We start from the raw sequence: 20598 nt of genomic DNA, 5'->3' as shown, positions 1-20598 counted from the left end.
AAGTTGACGGGGAAGACTGAATAGGGCCTTTAGAGCTTAAGTTTTATGTTGATCGAGTGGTTGAAATTCAAGTTCATGGTGGTTGAAATTCAAGTTCATGGTGGTTGTTTTTTTATGGATTGTTCCAGGTTGAAGGTGGACAGGCCTTTGCTCAAAGAGAAATAGGAGAAAAAAAGTGTTAAAAAAATGAGAAATGATATTTGAACATCCTTTTTTCAACAATTTTTATGACAACTCTCTCTTATATTCTCATTGTACTTTTATTTTCTCTCTTCTTTTTTCTCTCTCTATTGTTATTGTTCAATAGAAAGAGAGGAAAAAGGTTGTCACCAAAAGTTGTTGGAAATTGATTGTCAAAATATCAGTCCTCTAAAAAAATTCGACCTACACAGCCTGTAAACCGGTCATCAGTTTTAAAATAATGACTACTACCTCAAATTTATCCTTGAATTTTAAAAAAATCGGCCAAATTTGTCCTTGAATTTTGCGAAATATCTATTTAGTCATTGAATTTACAAAATGTCAATCAAATCAGTCACTCCGTTAAGTTGGTCTGTTAACGGAGGTGACGTGTAACGTTAACCTCTTACAAGGTTTACCATGTCAGATGCCACGCAAGCAGAGACCAAATTGATTGATTTACAGAAAATTGTCAAGGACTAAATTGATGGATTTTCAGAATATTGCCAAGGACCAAATTGATTGATTTTCAGAAAATTGTAAAATTCTCAACGACTCTTTCTCCTCTTTCTCATTAACGCCTTTTTCTTCCCCAAATATATAAATTTGGAACCTTAATGTTATAATTTTTCGCCTAGAGTTCAAAATCCCCAAAATTTCTTCCATGAATTGATGCCAAAGTTCTTCCCCAATTCAAAAAACTTAAAACCCTTAATTTTTTGATTCAATTCGAAATTCAAAAATCAGTGGAAGATATTGATGGTGTTAGAGAAGAGGCTTGGAGAAGACAAATGATAGTGTTCGAGAAGAGGCTTGGAGGGCAAGGCTGATGGATAAAGTTGATTGTGCGGGAAGTGAGCTTAGGTTGATTAAGATATTGATAGGAGTAATTTGTTTGATTGAGTTGTTTAAAATGTTATTGTATTGTGTCAAGTCTGTGTAATGTTGTAATGAAAAGAGGTTGTCAAGGAATGAATCCAACCCTTCTGTCAAAAAATTTCAATCAAATTGGTCCTTCTATTGTATGTTTATCCATCACATCAATCCCTAAATTAGTGAAGATACCATCAAACAAGTCCTTGAATTTTCACAACATAAATCACTGTGATCCTTGGTGCATACATTTGCTGAACAAAGTAAAAAGTAAAAGACAAACACTTTGATTGTAAAAAGACAGACATTTGCATATCATCATAAGTCATACATTTGATGTTCATAAGTCATTACATAGCCAAAAAAAATAACATTACATAATCATCAAGTCATTTAATGTTCTCAAGTCATTACATATCTAAAAGCATAAATTAAACAATTCCAAAAGGCATTAATGAAACTAGTCCAAAAACATAATTTAAACAAGCATCACAACTTTCGAAATCTTAGAGTTGGGATAAACTCCATGTATTGGGGTTGTATAGAAGTGGATAGCCCGTAATTTGGATTTGGAACTCTAATAATTCCAGTAGCAATTTGATTTTGTGGAAGAGGACCACTCAGTGGTGTTTGTTTATGTCTGTCATTTGAAATCACTGGTCCTCTCATGCCATATTTCTTTGTACTCATTCCTTGAAATATAATCAATCAAATCAGACCTTAAATTATAACATTATCCATCAAATCAGTCCTTTAATTATCACAATAAGTATCAAATCGATCCTTATCGTAGAGGGGTATAGTTGGAAACACATAAAAAATGACACTGAAAAGTTAAATCTTGAATTTTTACCATTTCCATCAATTTAGTCTTTGTACACGTGACTGACTTGTTGACACGTGTACATGACAACACAACATGCAAGAGGACACGTCATCACCACTAACATAGCTTTTGAACGGAGGGACCATTTTGATGGACGTCTGTAAAATTCATGGACTAAATAGATATTTTGCAAAATTCAATAACGAATTTGGCCGATTTTTTAAAATTCAAGGACGAATTTGAGGTATTAGTCTAAAATAATAGAAAGATAGACAATAAGCGAGCGTGTGCTTATAAGCTGTTGTTAGAGCAATTGTGAATAACATTCATCTGTTTGTATTGGTGGCTATTTTGAAATTAGGGAGAGAAAAAAAAATGATCGTGTTACGTGTATTGTGTGCCTGTTGTGTTGTATTTGATCATATGACGTTTTTTTGTTATTAGATAGGATATTAATTTTATTAATAAATTGTTGGTTGTTGGTTGTAAATTAGACGATAATTTTGAAATTTTTTCTTACTCAAATAAGTTGTTGTGAGAGGTATAAATGTTGGATAGAGATGTCCAAACCACCATCATGAGCTACTTGTTGACTATTGGTAAAGAGTTCTTATACATGAACCATCTTAGGTGACATACACCATTTTACATCCACACACATTTGTGACATGTGGCAAAAACATTGAAAGAAGAGATGAAAAAGGGTGATGATATGATGTAAAATTACTAAAATACCCCTAATACATGGGGATGTATATAAAAGGTGTATGAAAAATGGTGTCTACCTATCTTTTTCCATTGGGAAATTGAGGAATTGATCAATGACTAGTACGAACCTACCTCCCCAATTGTTGGAGTGTGCGATATTAGTAGAACCACCTTTGCAAAGGAAATAGATAGCCGATAATTTGATTTAAACATTTACCTTAATATGAAATCCTAAAAAGTTTTACCTCTTTGACTCATTAATCTTCCACAAAATCAAGCTTCAAACGATACATTAAAAGAAATGAAAAGGAGTATTATACTTAAGAATAACGTATTACATAAATAAAATTAAACACCCACTACATATTTGTCTAAAAAATAAGTTATAAAGTGAAATTATTGACAAATATTATATATTATATCTCCTAAACATACATTAGAAAATAAAAAAAAACAAGACAAAGTGCACATGGGCTGATATTAAAGTAGTTGGGTTGGGTATTATGATCTCTTCCTTCTCATTTTACACAGTAAATTGAGAAGAAAAAAGAGTAAAGGTTGTTGGGTTGGGTATTATGTTGGAAACCACCGCCACTACCATTTAATTCCACAATTCACGACAACAAATTTACATGGCTGAAATGTAAAATGAAAGAATAATCCAATTGCTAACAAATCTAACTCACTATTTTTTTCTACACCTTCAATTTCATCCTTCAAAGGCTGACGAAAAACAACAACAACAAACAATGAATCACAATTGACACAGCAAAATCAACAAAAGTGTTCGTTGGATACTTCCAAAAGCACGGTAATATCCTTGGAGCCGTTGTCATTTCCGACTAGCTTATCAACAGATTCAAATGCTAAGACATCCTTGTTTGATCAATCATTACATTTACGCCCAGTAAAGATGGTGGGGCCCCACCTATTTTTATTCTCTTTCCTGGCCAAACAAAAGTTTGGCACTTCTCTTCTATTTCTCTGTTCACTAACTCTCTTCATTAACTCTCCAACCAAACAGAGTGTAAATGTTAGAAGGGTTTTGTTAATGAGTGCCTCCGCGGAACTCTTTAAGGATCCTAAATTTAAAAAATATTCCTCAAAAAGATTAAATGTTACAAATTTCAATACATTTATTATAAAAACTTACTATTAAAAGTGTTTGACGAGTGCCCTAGGGGCACTCATTAACATTTCCCATGTTAAAAATGCATTGAAACTATTAACGGTATTATGACGGAATGTCCCTCAACCAAAAAGATATGGTTTTATCAAAGTTTAAGATTTGATTAATAACAACCAACTCAAGGACAGCCTTATATACATGATCGACACAAAATAGGAAAATGATATTATCTACTTTGAAGTCTCTCCCCTGCCAAACTCAAGGGAAGTAATAGGCGAAGTTTCAGATACAGCACATTGGGAATCAGAATTTGGCTTGGACTTATCCTTGAAGTTTACACCAGGTGGAGAGGTTGATGTTCCAGCAAAATTTTCATCATTTTTGGAGTCAGATGCTACAGGTTCCTCAACTGTCCGGATGGGTGTGGCTAACGGGTCTCTATGATGACTAACAACACTCCGAAGATCCGAAAGGATTGCCTCCTGTTTTATTACACGTTAATCACCTCAAGTAGGCCACTTTATTTATTTGGAGAAACATAATCATATGAATGTATATTAAAATAATAAAGATCTTAAACGTAGAAACACACCATAACACTAAATTTATACATAATAATTAGGTAAAACTCTTTTTACCACACAAGGGCACATGAAAGTTCCAAGAAATCAAGATGACAAATAAATAAGATAGAAATTATGCTAACAATTTGTTCTATTATAGTGATTCTCAATTGTTGCCTTTCTTAAATTAGGATCTGCTCTATATAAACCAGCATCGTATGTATTTTGTTTGATTCAAGCATTGAAATCAAAAGTACCGCAGTATTTCACAAGTTCTAATATTCACAAATATGTATTTTGATTCAAGCATTGAAATCAAAAGCGCCTCAATATTTCATAAGTTCTAATATTCAAAAATATCCGCACCATAAGCATCATGTAAAACAATCAATTTCACGAAATCCAACAAACTGAAGTCCAAGCACGGCAAATTACAAAATTAGTGATAGATATCAGTGGCAAATAAGAACAGAGTGTTTCTATTATTATAATTTAATGATTTACTGGCATCTACAGAAAAATCAGGAACTAAGTAATCAGCAAAAAAAACCAATGTAAATCATATTGTATTACGCCAGAAACTGCAATTGCCTTGGGTTTGTATTAGTTTACTGTAACACTGTCGGACTCCTCATCATGTGAAGCTTTCAGCATACAGGAGAACCGTTAGTAAGATATGGTAAGTTGATAAATGACAAGTGCAACAACAATAAAGCATTTTCCTACTAGGATCAAACAAAAATGTCTTCTCGTAAACTGTGTATAGAGCAATGTTGTCGACCACGGATCATAGTAAATAGCAGTTTGTTCAAATTCTGACATTCTACAGTGCTATAGCTAACTGTTTGACAACACTTTGAAGCGTATTGCAAAACAATAGCAGTTTGTTCAAATTCTAGCGCCGCTATAACCACTATTTGAAAACACTTGTCTAGAGACAAACCAATCTATAGTCTTCTCAATGGTTTGACCTCTAGCACACAGGACCAAATCAAATAAAGAGAGATTCCGCCATTTTTTCACAAAAGGTGCCACCCATCTTTTTGTCTAACGCATTCATTCATTCCTAATCCAATCTCATGTTGTGTGGCTACTCATTAAAACATTAAACTTAGTTTTTAAAGGCTTTTTACCATCAACATTCAGCCCCATACACCATAGGTTTTAGAGCTATAGGGCTGTGGTAAAGTTTCCCTTTATGGTTAAAGCACTCTATCATTTGACTAACTCTGCTTGCATTTCATGGTCGACATTTACCTTGCGAGTTTGTTTTCCAGGACTTATGGCTTTCAAAACGACCGTCTGCTGCTCCACTTGAGGTTTTTTTAGCAAAAACCTCACGGCAATCAGCTAAACATGAACAAAATGGAATGGAGATAATGTTAAAAAAACGAGCACCAAAAACATAAACTGCACAAACATGTTCTTAAAGCACGAGAACCAACAATGCTCACCTTAATTATGTTGATATCATTGAAGCTACGGATAGCAAAGTATCGTCGCAAATTCCAAATCTTAGTCGGATTTCTCACAACATTGTCCGCGAACTTGTGATTAGGAATATGAACTGCCTCACGATCAGCGAATTTGTGATTAGGGATATAATTTGGGTCTCTAATAATGGTAATTTTCCCCCAACCATAATATTCCTGGAGAAAAGATAAAATATGAATACAACATGAGAAAAGTAATGCAAAGAAGTTCAAGGCCGTCAATAATTACTGACATAACACTATAGTCCTTAATTATATGTAAAAGTTAATTTTAAGTATATGCAAACCTTAATTGGGGCCAAAATATCATATGGTTCATCCAGTATTCCATCCCGGCCATCCAATGTATGTTGTGGCAAAAATATCACCGGCAAAGATCGCAGAACTACAAAGAGCGCTCCAGCAAGGATTATAGTAATAGTTGGAAGGAAGTATGTAGATATCTTGGTACGTATCTGGGTTGATGCAGTCAAAGTTATAAACTCAGAATGACAGTAAACAAACATATTGAGTAATTTATTTAGTTTTTCAGAGAAATTAGAATGGTGTACGTACCTCAAGAATGACGAGTGCGGCACATAAACGACAGAGCATGGAGTAACCTAGGAAGTGCATGCACGAGTCCACAACAATAAGACATAAAATATTCAACATTGTCCTCTTGGTTGGACGGAGGTACCTACATATCCTACATATCTGGGTTGATCACAGTTATAAACAACTCAGAATGACAGTAAACAAACATATTGAATGATTTATTTAGTTTTTCAGACAAAATAGAATGGTGTACCTCAAAAACGATAGGAAAGAGCAATACTGGACATAGGTCGAGGTAACCTAGCAAGTCCAAGAACGTGCTCATAGCAAGAAGACATACAATATTCAACATTGACTTCTTCCACCCCATCGGGACTGGTCCTAATAGAAAGATTCAAAAGCAAAGAGAAAGAGATGCAACGATTTGTAATCGTGTGGCGAAAAGCTTGTACCTGAGATTGGATTCGATTCAATTCCGATCCAATTCGATTCAACCTTTCGTTTTAAGTTTTAACAGAACAGCGCCAAACGCAAAACCCTAGCGAAAATCTCCTCTAAACCTTTCCTTTTACCGGTGGTGTTCTCCTTATTATATTTATATTTATTAGTTTGTTTCTAGAAATAAGGACCCAAAAAATTGATTTTATTCTTATTAATTGTAATTATTGTAACCTCGATATATAAAAAATAATGCCAAAAAATAACAATGAGAAAGGTATATCAAACCATAATGTGTGACATGTTATAATTATTTTTAATTATTTTTAATTAGTAATTTAAATAATATTATAAAAATGATTAAAAAAAACAACAAAAATAAATTCAACTCATTTCATTAGTAATAACTGTCGTGATACAAGTTGGCATATGATTGTGAATTTAGGAACTAACATAATATAATGACGCTCTAGCTAACAAATGAGCAACATTATTTACTTGTCACCTAATGAAACGTATCTTAGGGGGCATTTGTTTGACGGTTTAAAATTTCATTCCTGGGATTAACCTTTCCTGGGAAATAATAATGGGTATCTTATTCCTGAGTATTTTTAGAAAATTGTGTTTGGTAAATAATTGTCAGATTCATGGGAATTGTTTGTGATAGTGGGTATATGGGTAGTTATTTCCATTTTAGTACCATTTACATGAGAATCTTTTATTCCCGCCCACTTTCTTTGGGAATAAAATCATGGGTAAGTGGAAGTTATTTTTTTCCTAGGAATTCTTTATTCCCGGGAGTTATTTTTTTAACTTTGTAACAAACATAGGAATCTATAATTCCAACCTCCATGTTCCTGGGAATAATTTTTTAAACCAGGAAACAAACACCTCCTTAAAGTTTTGGTAAATTCTCAACGAAACTTTGCAAATCTATAGAATAGCGTTGGACATATAATTGGTGTTGAGTTTTCTAACGATGTCGTCAATCGCTTGCTTGCAATCAACTTCAATAGACACGTTACGTTAGACAAACTCAAACTACCAAGCAACTTTATCACTTCCTTTAGACTAAAATATAGCGAGTTTGGGTTTTGGTCCCTGGTAAAAAAAAAATTGAAATCCATCCCTGCAAAAAATTTTGTTTTTTAAAATAGTTCCTGGACCCACTTTTTTACCGATTTGGCCCATTTTTGCATATGTGGCAGGTGCTGACAGGACTATCATGTACATGTGGCATTTTACATTATTTTAAATATTTAAAAATCATTTTAATTCATGGAAAATTAGATTTTATAAATAAATAAATTAAATTAAATTTCAATTAAAATAAACATGCTTCTGAGATTCAAATTCAGTTTTCAGATTTCTTCTTCTTCATCGTCTCCCCTTTATCTTTTTCTTCCTCATTCTTCATCCAACCTAATGAAACGTCTTGAGCTACAACACACCTACGAGATTCTCTCCGATTCATAAACCACCAATGAGATTCCAACCAATCCCAAATCCTCATCTTAGATCTGGAGGTTGAATTTGAAGGTGGATGTTGCTGATAGAGGCGACGAATGTCGGTGACGGCATGGTGATGGAAGAGAGTCACATGAGAAGGAGAGTGAGAACAGCCACGTTGTGGCCGTCGCCGACGATGGAAGATTTAGTGGTTGGTGAACGGGACACTGGTGGTGATGACGGTGGTGCCATGGTAGCGCGACGAGGACGATGGCGGATGGGTGTTAATTTGCGGTGACTTGATAGCTGGGTTTGTGATGTTTCTTGTTCTCTTCCACTGTTTCTAATTTTCCGAAAGAAGTGATTTCTTCCCCTTGTATTTGTTTTACTTTGATGTTAGTTTTGGTTTAGAATGGTTAGAAAAGATGGGGATATTTTGTTATGAATTGAGTTCATGGTGATTTGATTTGTAGATGGGGATGTGTTGTTGTGTTTGTTTGAAAGAAAACTTGTGCGTTTGACCCTACTTTTTCGATGTCTAAAAGTTACTTTAAGAATAAAGTTAAAAATTAGAACTTAAAAGTGAAAGTTAAAGTTGTTTGTTATTTGTTGTTTTTTTCAATTTTATAAATACTTTTAAGTTAAAAACTATTTGGTAAAAATTTCTAAAAGAGCTGAGATTTTACTATAAATTATCATAAATAAAATAATGTCCATTTTCTTAAGATAAAACTAATGTTTTATTTGAGTACATATAATTAAATTAATACTAAATAAGAACAACATTCATAAATAAATCTAAATACACAAAATTATAATCTTAAAAGTATTTTAACCATTTGTTAAAAAAAAAGAAGGTATTTTAACCAATTCATTTGATCAATAGTGAGTCATTTGTTTTTCTACTCTTAGGACTTTTTTATTTTTATAAAAATATTATTTATCATATTATATTATCTCTATATATTATATTTATCATACAAATATACCGTCAAACTACCCTTTTTTTTAGAACACTGTCAAACTACCTATCATTGATATTTTATCTCTATATTGTAAATATGTAAGTAAACAAAAAAAAGAACGTAACCAAAATCTTAAAAAAAAAAAAACGTAAAAAATAATATTGTAAATATGTAAACAAACAATAAAAAAAAATAAAAGAACTTCAACAAAATAAAATAAATAAAAGGAATCTGGTGTGGGTGATTTACACAATAAATAATAAAATAAAAGAAAAAGTGTCCCATGTGGGAATTGATGGGTGAACCTCTGGTGCCTAACCTCCGTGTAAGTTGTTGTAAAGTTTATTTCTATGACTTATTTAAAAAATCACTTCTATATGATTTTCTTTTATACAATTAAGATACTTCTTTTGATAAGAGTTTTTTTAAAATTGTGTTTGGTCCTACTTCTCCTTAGAAGTAAAAAAATAAGTAGAAAATAAGAAGGATCAAACATGCTCGTGTGGAGAGGAAGAAGCTTCTTAGCTCTACATTCTTCTTTTTCTTTTTTGGTTCTATCTCTTAGCTCAATTGTTGTTGTTGTTGCTGTTGTAGATTCAAGAGATAGTGGTTGAGCAAATTTCTTGATGTTGTTATTGCTTCTCCATGCGTGGATTTACCAAAAATTAATATATGTGTTTTGACACGAAGCTATGTTTGTGGAAGAATTTATGAATTTTTTATAAAAATGAAATTATGGGTTTAGAGATGAAATTAACGATGAATTTATGGATTTAGGAATGAACTTGGGTTTGAATTTCCACCCTTTTTCTGCAGTTTTTTTTTTAATTAATTAAAATTAATTGTTTTTTTTAAATTCCAAAAATATATTATTTGATTTTTTTAAATGTTTTTAAAATATGATAAATGACATAATTGCCATGTGGATGACACGTGGTCAACTTTACACAGTCAGCATCTGCCACATATGCGAAAATGCGCCAAATCATCAGTAAAGTGGGCCTAGGGACTATTTTAAAAAACAAAATTTTAGATGGATTTCAAAAAAAAAAATTACCAGGGACAAAAACTCAAACTCGCTATATTTGCAGGGACCAAAATCATATTTTAGCCCTTGCTTCTGCCTTGTGAGACTGTGGTAATCTTTGAACCAAGTTATGTTAGCTTTAATATATCCGCGACGCCTACCTCTAAGACACATATCAATGCCGTAGCAACCTTCCTCCTTGAAAATTGCCGCAATGATATTGTACTTTACCTCCACCCTTTCTGGTTTCATCAATCTACTTTGTTCTTGGGGAAAAGACCCGTTGTTGTTCAACTTTTCTTCTTTGCTACGACCCTTCTTTGTGCGAGCATGATACCATTGCAATATGGTTTCGCGCGCCATATGGGCATACATACGAGTACTAGTATTAATATCGTTTCAGAGTTTGTCGTTTCTTCACTTCCATATGCACCATAAAGTCATGATAAAAGTATTAAGTTGTTGTTAAGGTAGTTGCTCGAGAAGCTGGAATAATAGAGATACAAAACCATCCGTGATTTTCAAATTTTTCTTGATGATATGCAATGGCAGATCAAGGATTAATTTTCTAGTGTGGCTGATATAATAATGTCAAAAACAAATTTCTCAATGAAATTAAAGACTATACTATTTCATTTAAAATATCATTTTTAATAGTTTTATTAGGCAAATTTCATTACTCCATGTCAATTTATAACCCTAACAATTGCTGATTGGGACAAAATAAACCGTCAACTTCCTCTAACACTTCACTTTTATAGACACTTTTATAGTCCATATCTTATGGTATATAAATGGCCAGAAACCAAAATATCTTTGAAGGCAAAGAGGTTCCAGAAGATCACACAATTTTAAAAGCAGGTTACAGTATATCGGAACACCGAGGATTTCTCTTTTCTTGCTTTGACTGTGAAGTAGCAACAGTCTCACCCCTGCCAAACTCATGGGAAGTAATAAGCGTACAACACTTTGGAAATCAGAATTTGACTAGGACTTATCCTTAGAGTTATTATCATCATTTTTGGAGTGATGCCACAGGTTCATCAACAGTTTGATTGTAAGCAACTACCTGATTGATGGTGATCTTTTTTATTGTTTTTGGGGGAGGTTGATGAAGATTTATAACTTCAAGAAGATCGAAAAGAATTGCCTCCCAATGCGTCGATCCACATTAGTGTTCGTTCCTCCAGAAAGCCCAATGGTGGTATGATACTTTGGTTCAACGTTCTGGGGGAACGGGAGTGTTTTAGGTGGTGGATCACGAACATTGAGAGAATGCTCGCCGTATAAACAAATCAAGTTCTAAATACAACCTCGGTCCTTGGGTAGGATACCGAGTTTTCAAAAATAAATAATGAAAGTTCGAAATACAACCTGATGTAAGTAAAAATGTCGTACTATTAGCTATCCTATAGTATTGAGTATCTGAGTTGTTCTACTCACAATGGAGTTCAGTTTTTCTCCCCAAATTCTACTTGCAGGGTTATTCTGTTGGATTTTCAATTCATGCAATTAAGGATACATTTATCTAAATTCTTCTGAACTCAGCTCATATTCCTTCTGAACTCAGCTCACATTCCAATAGATGAATGGGAAAGGGGAAAAGTTGCATGTTGTTGAACGGTGTTTGGGTGGGTCTGAATGGTGAAACAAACATGGTCTAACAAAATTGACATGGAATGCAGTTGAATTTAGAGGGGACAAAGTTAAATTTCAGAAAATTTAATAAAGTTCCCTTGATTATTGTTAACTGTATATTGCAGTATAAACAATTTTTTCCATCTCCGGCTCATGTGAACAGCTTGTGATACAGACATACAGTGATTTTGGCATATGATTTGAGGAAACTTCACAAGTCTGATTATAGGCTCTACTATTGTTAACTAAGTTTTACTTGCAATTCATAAACTAGAACTAGAATGCGTTATTGAGTTTTTGAGAAATTAATCTGCTGGAGCAATGGGAGATTTACTTATGTTGTATTTACCTATTATCCTTAAAATTCAGCGACAATGTCACTTTAGTCTATCTATCTACTATAGTTGATGCATGATTTTGGTCTTATAACTTTGTTAGTAAATTTAGTCTCTCGCCTTAACAATTATTACAAATTAAATCTACTAAATTATTCAAAGTACTCTTATTATACTTGACATTCACGGGAAAAAAATCAAGTTTCGTTCTGGATAAATAAATAAAAAGCTTATATTTTGTTCACACCAAACCTTTATCACTAGCCTTAGTCTTGTAAATTTGAACAAAATTTTACTTTGTTCAACTTTTAAACTTAAAATGTTATTTCATATCTCAAATATAAACCCCAAATATCTTGATAAAAGATAACATAAACTAAGATAGAAAGCAGTTGCTATTTAGCGAGTTTTTACTTAATTTACTAATAAATAACTTGAAGGGCCAAATGTTCACAAACAAAACTAGTATAATCAATCATTTTCCCTTCCCCTGTTTACCTGAGCATTAAACAAAATCACATGCTGGTTACAATATTCAAATGCACTGCTCCAATTCATCTGCCCCCGATAATCTAAATGAGATACCAATAATATAGATTACAATACTGTAATTTCCTTCTCTTTATTATAATTTATTAAAACAACACTTGCGGCAAATTCTCGGAGTAGGAAACAGGTTCTCAATGAGATACAATAATACAATAAATTATTTACATATATGCGCAATCAGTAAGAGAGATACACTTTATAATTCCAACTTAAAAAAGACAGCTGGATCATTTTCTGCAGAACTTCAACCTAAGGCATAAACTAAAATGTCAACTTTTACTCCGTTTATTTGCTACCAATCTAGTCATTTTGCTTAGCATTTGGAAATGAAGAGGTTGGACCATCCTTCTTATCTTTGTTAGCAGGAGGTCCATTCCCATTCCGTTGGACAGCAAACTCTTGTGACTCAGCCGAGTTAGGAGATGGATTCATTTCTTCCTCAATTGGAAGAGTTCTTTTTGAGCCTTCAAGTGCAACCCCAAGAAGAATATTCTCTTCTAAGGGAGTTCTAACTGCTGATGATGGCACCGAAGATTTCTCTTCATCTTGCTTTGACTGTGAAGAAGTAGCAGAAGCAGTGTCTGCCCTGCTAGACTCATGGTTAGTAATAACAGGCAAAGTTTCAGATACAACACTATGCGCAGGGGTTTTAGGTACAGGAATTGTGCTTCCTTTTCCTACATCTCCTGCAGTTTCTTTTTTAGGTTGCATTGTTTTGGAGGTCTTCTCCACTGAACTATCAGAACCCATGTTCTGGGTTTGGGCATCAGACTTTGACTTGGACTTATCCTTGGAGTTTACACTAGATGGAGAAGTTGATGTTCCTGCAAAATTCTCATCACTTTTGGAGTCTGATGCCACAGGTTCATCAACCTTGGCATCTTTTTCCTCATTGCCACGAGTTGAACGAGTTGACGGCTTGGCTTTATCTTCACCATTAACTTTATACGGTGGTTCTATTAGTAGGAACGGGCGATTCACTGCTGCTCTGGATCGAGTGAAAATGGAATCCCCAAAGGGTATATTTTCCGAGGCAGGCTCACTGTATATTTTCTGAACTGTCCGGATGGGAGTGGCTAACCGGGCTCGATGATGACTGACAACTCTGAGAAGATCCAAAAGGATTGCCTCCTGTTTCATTAAACGACAATAACCTTAATTAGACCACTTATATTTAGTAGGAAAAACAGAATCATACGACTTATATTAAAATAATAATGATCTTAAATGAAGAAACCCTATAACGCTGAATTTATGACTTCATAATTAAGTCAAAATCTTTTTTCACCCCCAAAAGGAAGCATGAAAGTTCCAAGAAGTCAAGATGGCAAATAAATGATATGATAGAAATTAAAATAAGAATTTCTTTTTTTACATTTGTAAAAGGCAAAGATACCAAATCATGGTCGTGGCTGAGAATCAGTCATTTACTGACTGGTTGTATCGTAACTACTGTATTATTATATGTAGGACAGCTGCAGATTATGTCATCACTAAAATCGTAGCATCTCGTATAGACAATCCCTCCTATTATAGTGATTCTCATTTGTTTCCTTATTAAATTAGGACCTGTACTATTTAAACCAACATCATATGCATTTTGATTCAAACGATGAAATCATAAGTAACTCAATATTCACAGGTCCGAATATTCACAAATATCCACAAAATAAGCATCATGTAAAAACAACCAATTTCACGAAATCCCACAAACAGAAGTCTAAGTACAGCAAATTACAAAATCAGTGATAGATATCAGTTGCAAATAAGAATGAAATGATTCACTGATAATTAATAATTTGCTAGCATATACGAAAAATCAGGATCTAAGTGATTATCACAAAATTTGTCAACATAAAATATAATTGTATTACGCCATAAGAAACTGCAATTGCCTCGGGTATGTAGTACTTTACCTTAACACAAAGGTACTCCTCAAAATGTGAAGTTTTCACAAAGCATGATATCAATATCTGCAATCCAAAGGACCGTTAGTAAGATATGGTAAATTGATAAACAACAAGTGAAACAACAACAACAATAAAGCAATTTCCTACTAGGCTGAGCTAAGTCGACTCCATGGATCAAACAACAATGTTTTCTCATAAATTGTGTCAATGGTTTGGCCTCTAGTTTTCTAGGTCTCTCTATACCTAACTATTAGATTACTGACTACCCTCTATACGATATACTCTCCTCATTGCACTTTTTACAAGTCTTATCCAAATCACATAACGAGAGATTACGCCATCTTTTTCCCAAAAAAGTGCCACAAACTTTTTTTTCTAATAATGCAGCCATTTCTAATCCCATCTCATGTTGTGCAGCCGCCCATTAAAACATTAACCTTATTTTTTTTAAAGGTTCTTTACCATCAACATTCATGCACCATAGGTTTAATTACTATGTGAACTGTGGTAAGGTTTCCCCTTATGCCTTGGTCGCACTAACCTATCATAGATAACAACCCAAAAAATTCTTTCATTTGACTAAATCTGCTTGAATTTTACGGTTTACATATACTATATTCCTATCATTACGTGCAATAGACCCAACCAAAGACAGTGTCCTATATGTAAAACATACACACACAAAAAATGAACAGAGCAGACACTTACCTTTAGAGCTGTGTTTTCAGGATTAATGTCTTCCAAAAAGACCCTTCTGTGCAATTTCTGTTGCTCCACTTGAGGATTTTTAGCCAAAACCTTGCGCATATCAGCTACAATATTCTGCATGAAGAAAATGGAATGGAGATTACACCAGTTTTCACATTAAAATATGAGCATCAGAAATTGTTTGACCGGGTTGTTAAAGCATGAGAAATGAGAATGCTCACATTAATTTTGTTAACATCCAAGTGACTGATAGAAATGTAACTCTTGATACGCCAATGAGATTTCTGAGTCAGATTTCTCACAACATTGACAGTGAACTTGTGATTAGGAATATGAACTGCCTCACGATCATCACCTCTAATAATAGTTGGTGACCACCAGCCCACATGCTAGAAAAAAGATGAAATTTTAATACAACATTGCAGAATTAATGCAATGAAGGAAATGCATCAATGGTAATAGATCTTCTATATGTCAAATGATTGTGGGGACCACCCATTTAATAAATAAAAATAACTACTGATCAAACATTATAATCCTTATATGTAAAAGCTCATTTAAAGGTAGATACAAACCTCAACTGTGCCAGAAACCTCATATCCCTCAATCTTTGTTTGAATCCACTCATTCAATACAAATGGCCGAGTTGTATGGATCATTATACTTGAAAGGAAGTTCGTAAATATCTGCATTAATCGCAAGAATGAACTCAGAATGACAATAACAAAAGTATAGAATAATTTATTTAGTTTTCCGACAAAGTTCATTTAATTGATAATGGCTACTGGTTGTACACCTAGAAGACTTTTTCTTACAAAATTTATGGTTATCATCCACAAAACACAATGAATATGGGGAAAACAAACTATACTACTACATAGTAGACAGTAGAAAATAAACAATGGTGTACCTCTCGACCGGCAAGAGTGAGCAATACTGTGCCCAAACCACCAGCAGTTAACCACTTCTGTGTGGAGAAACCTAGCAACTCCATGAATAATGACACAGCAGCAACCCAAACAGCAGTGTATATGGCTTTCCCAGCAAAATCAAGGCCCATCTGTCAATCATTTTTTCTTAAATGAGATGCCATAAATAGGTTAACAATATTGGGGTCCCTAATAGAAAGATTCAAACAGAAAACTGAGATATTATATAAACATTCAATTCATACATGATAAAACAAGTGAATATTTCAATAATCAAATTCTTATTCCTATGTGTCTAGTATAATCCTAATCGTAATTTCTAGTGATGTTAAATATATATATATATATATATATATATATATATATATATATATTAATTTCAAGTATTCATATGAACGTCAAAAGTATTCAGACAGCAAAAATAATTATTTCAGCAGTACTTTGGCAGAGAAACATTATGGACACGTCAAGTAGATAATGACACGAACTGACAAAGAAGTAAATGAAAATGTAACATAAACATACATTTCTTGCATCACTGGATTCATTTGCATCCAGAAAGAATTTTTGAGCTTGTTGAATTAAGCTGAAAACAAGAAATAAACCATATAACATTAATATTTAAACGTAATCAGGACCCGATACACATTTAATACTAAAAAAGAGCAGCAATTTTTTTTTTAAAGAATAAAGCAGTATCTCTTCATGATTAATACAAAGCAGAAAACCGTAACTGGAAGCAACTACTATTCCCGTCGTCCCTAATCTGTGGTCTTTTAAGCTTTTTACTTTTGTTCCAAAACTTACAGCGTATTCAGAAACAAACAACATACAAAACTAAATATGTTTTTCCATTTGTACCCTTTCAAAAACCAAAAGCAAGCATTAAATGAAGTCTTACTTTTACTAAATAAATTAAGGGTAAAAAGGTCCATACTTGTCTAGATTAACTATTTCATGATATGTGTGCTCAAACTATAAGAGACCAAAGACTAGGGACAGAAGGAGTAACAGGTAGAAATGCAAACTGATTATAGCATTGCATTGAGGGGAGCATATCTATATCTTAGATTCGTTGTTTAAGATAGTAGAAAATGAAATCGATACAGAAAACCATTTATAAAATAAAATAAAATAAAAAATCCTATTCTGCTAGTCACGATTCATCTAGAAATAAATACCTTGATAAACAGTAAGCAAATGAAATTACGGTTGACAAAGATCTCACAAAATTAAGCAGCCGTTGCTTAACGACCTGACTAGTCTGAGATGGCAGGATTATAGGATCTAATGCCCTGAAACAAATAATGCTACGATCAGTCAACACTGTCAGGCACTTACGGGTATACTTACAAATCTGAAAACAAACCTGCATATGAGCATTGCCCCAGTCCACAATAATAATGGCTGAAAATAAGATGTCATGACATATCGCGAACTACTTTTCTTCCAACTGCTGTCAGTCCTCTGAAAAAGTATCACAAATCAGAAAAGGTGCTAATTGTTTGGAAGAAATGAAAAAATAAAAAAGGTTTGGAAGAAATGAAGAAATAAAAAAGATTGGGAAGTTGGTAATTACTTGAAAAAATAGAATCCTGCTGAGACGAAGTAGTGGCTCAATCCCATAAACAGCAAAGGCAATAATACCAAGGGCTGGAATCAATCGAAGCAAAATAGGGCTTCCCAATAAAGAATCATATGACCTACATAAATATCTAAAAATAAGTTTTTCGTAGATTATGCATTGAATAATAGGTTACAAAGGAAGAGATGCAACAAGAAACAATAAAAACTTAACAACAATTGATATCAGTCTTCCTCCTTCAGAAATACACAAAGATACAAATTAAATGTATCACAATATCATCTTGCAAACTACTTTTACAAGTTCATATGCTGTTTAACATAATCTCAGTGGCTCTACTCAAAGCCAATCTATATTCACTCCTCAGAGAAAAAGGAAACAAATGCACGGATTTAAGTTGCTCCAGAATATATGTCAACCTGCCAATAAATAGATACCAAAAGTTGGATAGGGGTACGCTGAGAGTAACCATACAACTTAGTTTGACACTGCACGAATGACTAGTAAGTAGCAGGTGGTTTAAAGATGAGTAAATTTAAATCGAGAAAGATACCATACCAAAGAAAATATCATTGAAATACCATACATGGGGAGTCTTGGGGAGAACGAGAGCAACAACGAGCTAATGGGTAATGACCAGAATCATTAAGAGACTTTAAAACCACATCTTCACCTAAAACCTTAAGGCACTTAGTGTATGTTTGTGTGTGTGTGTGTATCATTTAGCCAATTATTATCCGATGTGGAACCAACAACTCCAAACCACAACTACAAGTTGATTATAGTAAAACCATTATCACGAATTCGGAAAACTAAAATTTTGTTACAAGAAAATCAAAGGCGCACGTCCTAGCAAACACGATTTCATAGTGAAAAGATAAAAAAGAAAAACACAAGAATTACAAAACCATATATATAAACATACAAACTAAATTGTGGAAACTTTTCTGAATTAACAGGAAAAAGTGAGAGGCCGACCTTGTTAAAAGAACACTAGCAGATTTTATGAGTGCAGTCCCACTCCCTCCACCACCCGGTAGGATGGCAGACCGACATACAAAAACACTGCACCTGGAAGGTGCATGCCTTATGCGTAAAAGATGGTGTGACAAAGAATCTTGCTTCTGTTAGTTCCAAAATAAAGTTTTTCAACGAGTCAGTTTTGCAGAGAGTAAAGTAACAGTTAGGTATATAGTGCTCAAGAGCCAACTCCAGGCAATAACCTAAATGCTTTCGCACCTAATTGGTACCAAAATGCATAAATATATAAACATAGACAAAAAAAAAAAAAAAAAAAAAAAAAAAAAAACATACCAAAGTGCGCGGTAAAAGATTCGTGGTGACTAAATGTAATCTTCCAACCCGTGCGGGATTCTGTCAAATGAAACAGAAACCAAGCTCAACGTTCTGAATTTAAAAAATTTAAACTATACAGAACAGAAAAGTAGCTAAAAATTCAAATTAAAATAAAGACATACATGATGCTGAAAACTACGGGGTCCATTGTTACTAGTTTTGAGCCTAACGTCACGAGAAAATTGCATAGAACCTGGGTACGCCATTGTTGAAATTGAAGACTTGAAGCACAAGTTCATGCAATTCCAATCACTTCACCTTTTCAACTCAATGCCACGGTTTCTTAACGGGATTACAAAAATTAAAACCTGCAAGAGAGAAAGAAAAAAAAAAGGAAAATTAAACAAAACCCTAAATTTTTTGGCGAAGTAAGTTGTCAAAATTTCAACATGTCTTGTTGTCCTCGAAAAAGAGGGAAAAGAAAAGGAAATAATTAACAGAAAAATGAGATCAAAGGTACCTGAATTGTGTTTTAATGTTTCTGGAAGATAATATAATTTTCGCTTGGAAGAAATTAATAGAGGTTGTTGATGAAAACTAACATTACGAATTTACCCTTGGAGGAAGAGACGGTGGAAGAAAAGGCAAAGAAGGTTTTGATTTGGCTAAGTTTATCTTTGTTCCTCCTCATCCAAGTTAAGGGAGAGAGGGGTTAATTTGTTACTTGTACGTTGTTGTTGTCTTGTCAAAACGCACTGTTGTACGTAATTAAAATTAAAATATTGGGTTGGAACTTGGAAAAGGGGAATTAGATTAGATATTTATCGTTAGATTTATTCATTTATGTGGCGCCTGGAAAGGTGGCTCCCGTCCAATCCCATTCCATGTGTAATTAAAGAGGGAGGATTGTTAACAACTTATAAAGACAATCATAATTTGCAAAAAAATAATAGGTATTTGTACAAAAATCAAAGCAATAGAGAGATAAAATAAAAAATAATGTGAGTATGAAATAGAAAGTTGTCATAAAATGAATGTCCAAATATCATTTCTCTTAAAGAGTAGATGACGTATACGCGGCTTACGTATCTGCCTAAAGTTAAAGACCGAACATAAATTATTTCAACATCAATATACTCATATTTATGTACATATTTTTTCTCTAAAAAAAAAAAATTACATATTTTCTTCAATATATATAATAAATACTCTTGAGAATGTTAACAAACTCTCTCTTAAAGGATAAATTTATAAAACAATAACAATTCTCTCAAAAAAAAAAACAATAACAATTGTTAACAAAATTAATAAAATAATCGTCTCTCTTAATTCTCGTTTTTCACAAAATGATCCTATAGTTAGAGACATATATTAATTGATATAATTAATTAATAAAAATCAATTTTCTTAATTCTTGTGTTTTTCACAAAAAGGTCGTATATTTAAAGATGGATGTAGTA

At 33.3% G+C, this 20598-nt stretch overlaps 2 protein-coding genes and 1 long non-coding RNA gene across 4 annotated transcripts; 1 reads left to right on the top strand and 2 right to left on the bottom strand.

Moving 5' to 3' along the window:
* Positions 1 to 3874: 3874 nt before the first annotated feature.
* On the bottom strand, positions 3875 to 6835 carry LOC11420878 (uncharacterized). The gene is made up of 7 exons (XM_039831761.1): positions 6762 to 6835; positions 6563 to 6690; positions 6328 to 6468; positions 6060 to 6227; positions 5732 to 5928; positions 5537 to 5637; positions 3875 to 4198 (listed from the first exon to the last, which is right to left on the bottom strand). The coding sequence occupies exons 2-7, from the start codon at positions 6677 to 6679 to the stop codon at positions 4164 to 4166; spliced, it is 759 nt and encodes a 252-aa protein (XP_039687695.1). The 5' UTR covers positions 6680 to 6690; positions 6762 to 6835; the 3' UTR covers positions 3875 to 4163.
* A 4632-nt stretch (positions 6836 to 11467) lies between these two features.
* LOC112420406 (uncharacterized) lies at positions 11468 to 12163 on the top strand. Its single transcript, XR_003010439.2, has 2 exons — positions 11468 to 11567; positions 11670 to 12163. It is a non-coding gene; the product is annotated as an uncharacterized lncRNA (long non-coding RNA).
* A 591-nt stretch (positions 12164 to 12754) lies between these two features.
* Positions 12755 to 19906, bottom strand: LOC11421409 (mechanosensitive ion channel protein 2, chloroplastic). Of its 2 annotated transcripts, none has more exons than XM_039831760.1 (14): positions 19659 to 19906; positions 19321 to 19506; positions 19157 to 19216; positions 18821 to 18966; positions 17837 to 17972; positions 17627 to 17724; positions 17439 to 17552; positions 16783 to 16843; positions 16239 to 16388; positions 15904 to 16014; positions 15550 to 15717; positions 15329 to 15442; positions 14627 to 14683; positions 12755 to 13841 (listed from the first exon to the last, which is right to left on the bottom strand). In XM_039831760.1, the coding sequence occupies exons 2-14, from the start codon at positions 19435 to 19437 to the stop codon at positions 13011 to 13013; spliced, it is 2163 nt and encodes a 720-aa protein (XP_039687694.1). In that variant the 5' UTR covers positions 19438 to 19506; positions 19659 to 19906; the 3' UTR covers positions 12755 to 13010. The 2 variants fall into 2 exon arrangements, with proteins under 2 accessions (XP_039687694.1, XP_003602909.1); XM_003602861.4 differs by having other exon boundaries at positions 17837 to 17960; positions 19659 to 19904.
* Between the last annotated feature and the right edge of the window lie 692 nt (positions 19907 to 20598).

Source organism: Medicago truncatula, chromosome 3, assembly GCF_003473485.1.
Source record: "Medicago truncatula cultivar Jemalong A17 chromosome 3, MtrunA17r5.0-ANR, whole genome shotgun sequence".
In the NCBI taxonomy this organism is placed as follows: Eukaryota; Viridiplantae; Streptophyta; class Magnoliopsida; order Fabales; family Fabaceae; genus Medicago; species Medicago truncatula.
Note: the sequence above shows the minus strand (reverse complement) of the source record. Positions and strands in the feature narration are given on the sequence as shown.

What these genes read in the sequence shown, in the direction of transcription:
- LOC11420878 (XM_039831761.1), bottom strand. Translation starts at nt 6,679, where the DNA reads ATGGGGTGGAAGAAGTCAATGTTGAATATTGTATGTCTTCTTGCTATG. An exon ending in ATATTTTGGCCCCAATTAAG is followed by an intron (nt 5,929 to 6,059) that starts GTTTGCATATAC and finishes TCTTTTCTCCAG; the next exon opens with GAATATTATGGTTGGGGGAA. An exon ending in CTGGAAAACAAACTCGCAAG is followed by an intron (nt 4,199 to 5,536) that starts GTAAATGTCGAC and finishes GTAATAAAACAG; the next exon opens with GAGGCAATCCTTTCGGATCT.
- LOC11421409 (XM_039831760.1), bottom strand. Translation starts at nt 19,437, where the DNA reads ATGAACTTGTGCTTCAAGTCTTCAATTTCAACAATGGCGTACCCAGGT. An exon ending in GCAGGATTCTATTTTTTCAA is followed by an intron (nt 17,725 to 17,836) that starts GTAATTACCAAC and finishes ATACTTTTTCAG; the next exon opens with AGGACTGACAGCAGTTGGAA. An exon ending in AATCCAGTGATGCAAGAAAT is followed by an intron (nt 16,389 to 16,782) that starts GTATGTTTATGT and finishes AATGATTGACAG; the next exon opens with ATGGGCCTTGATTTTGCTGG.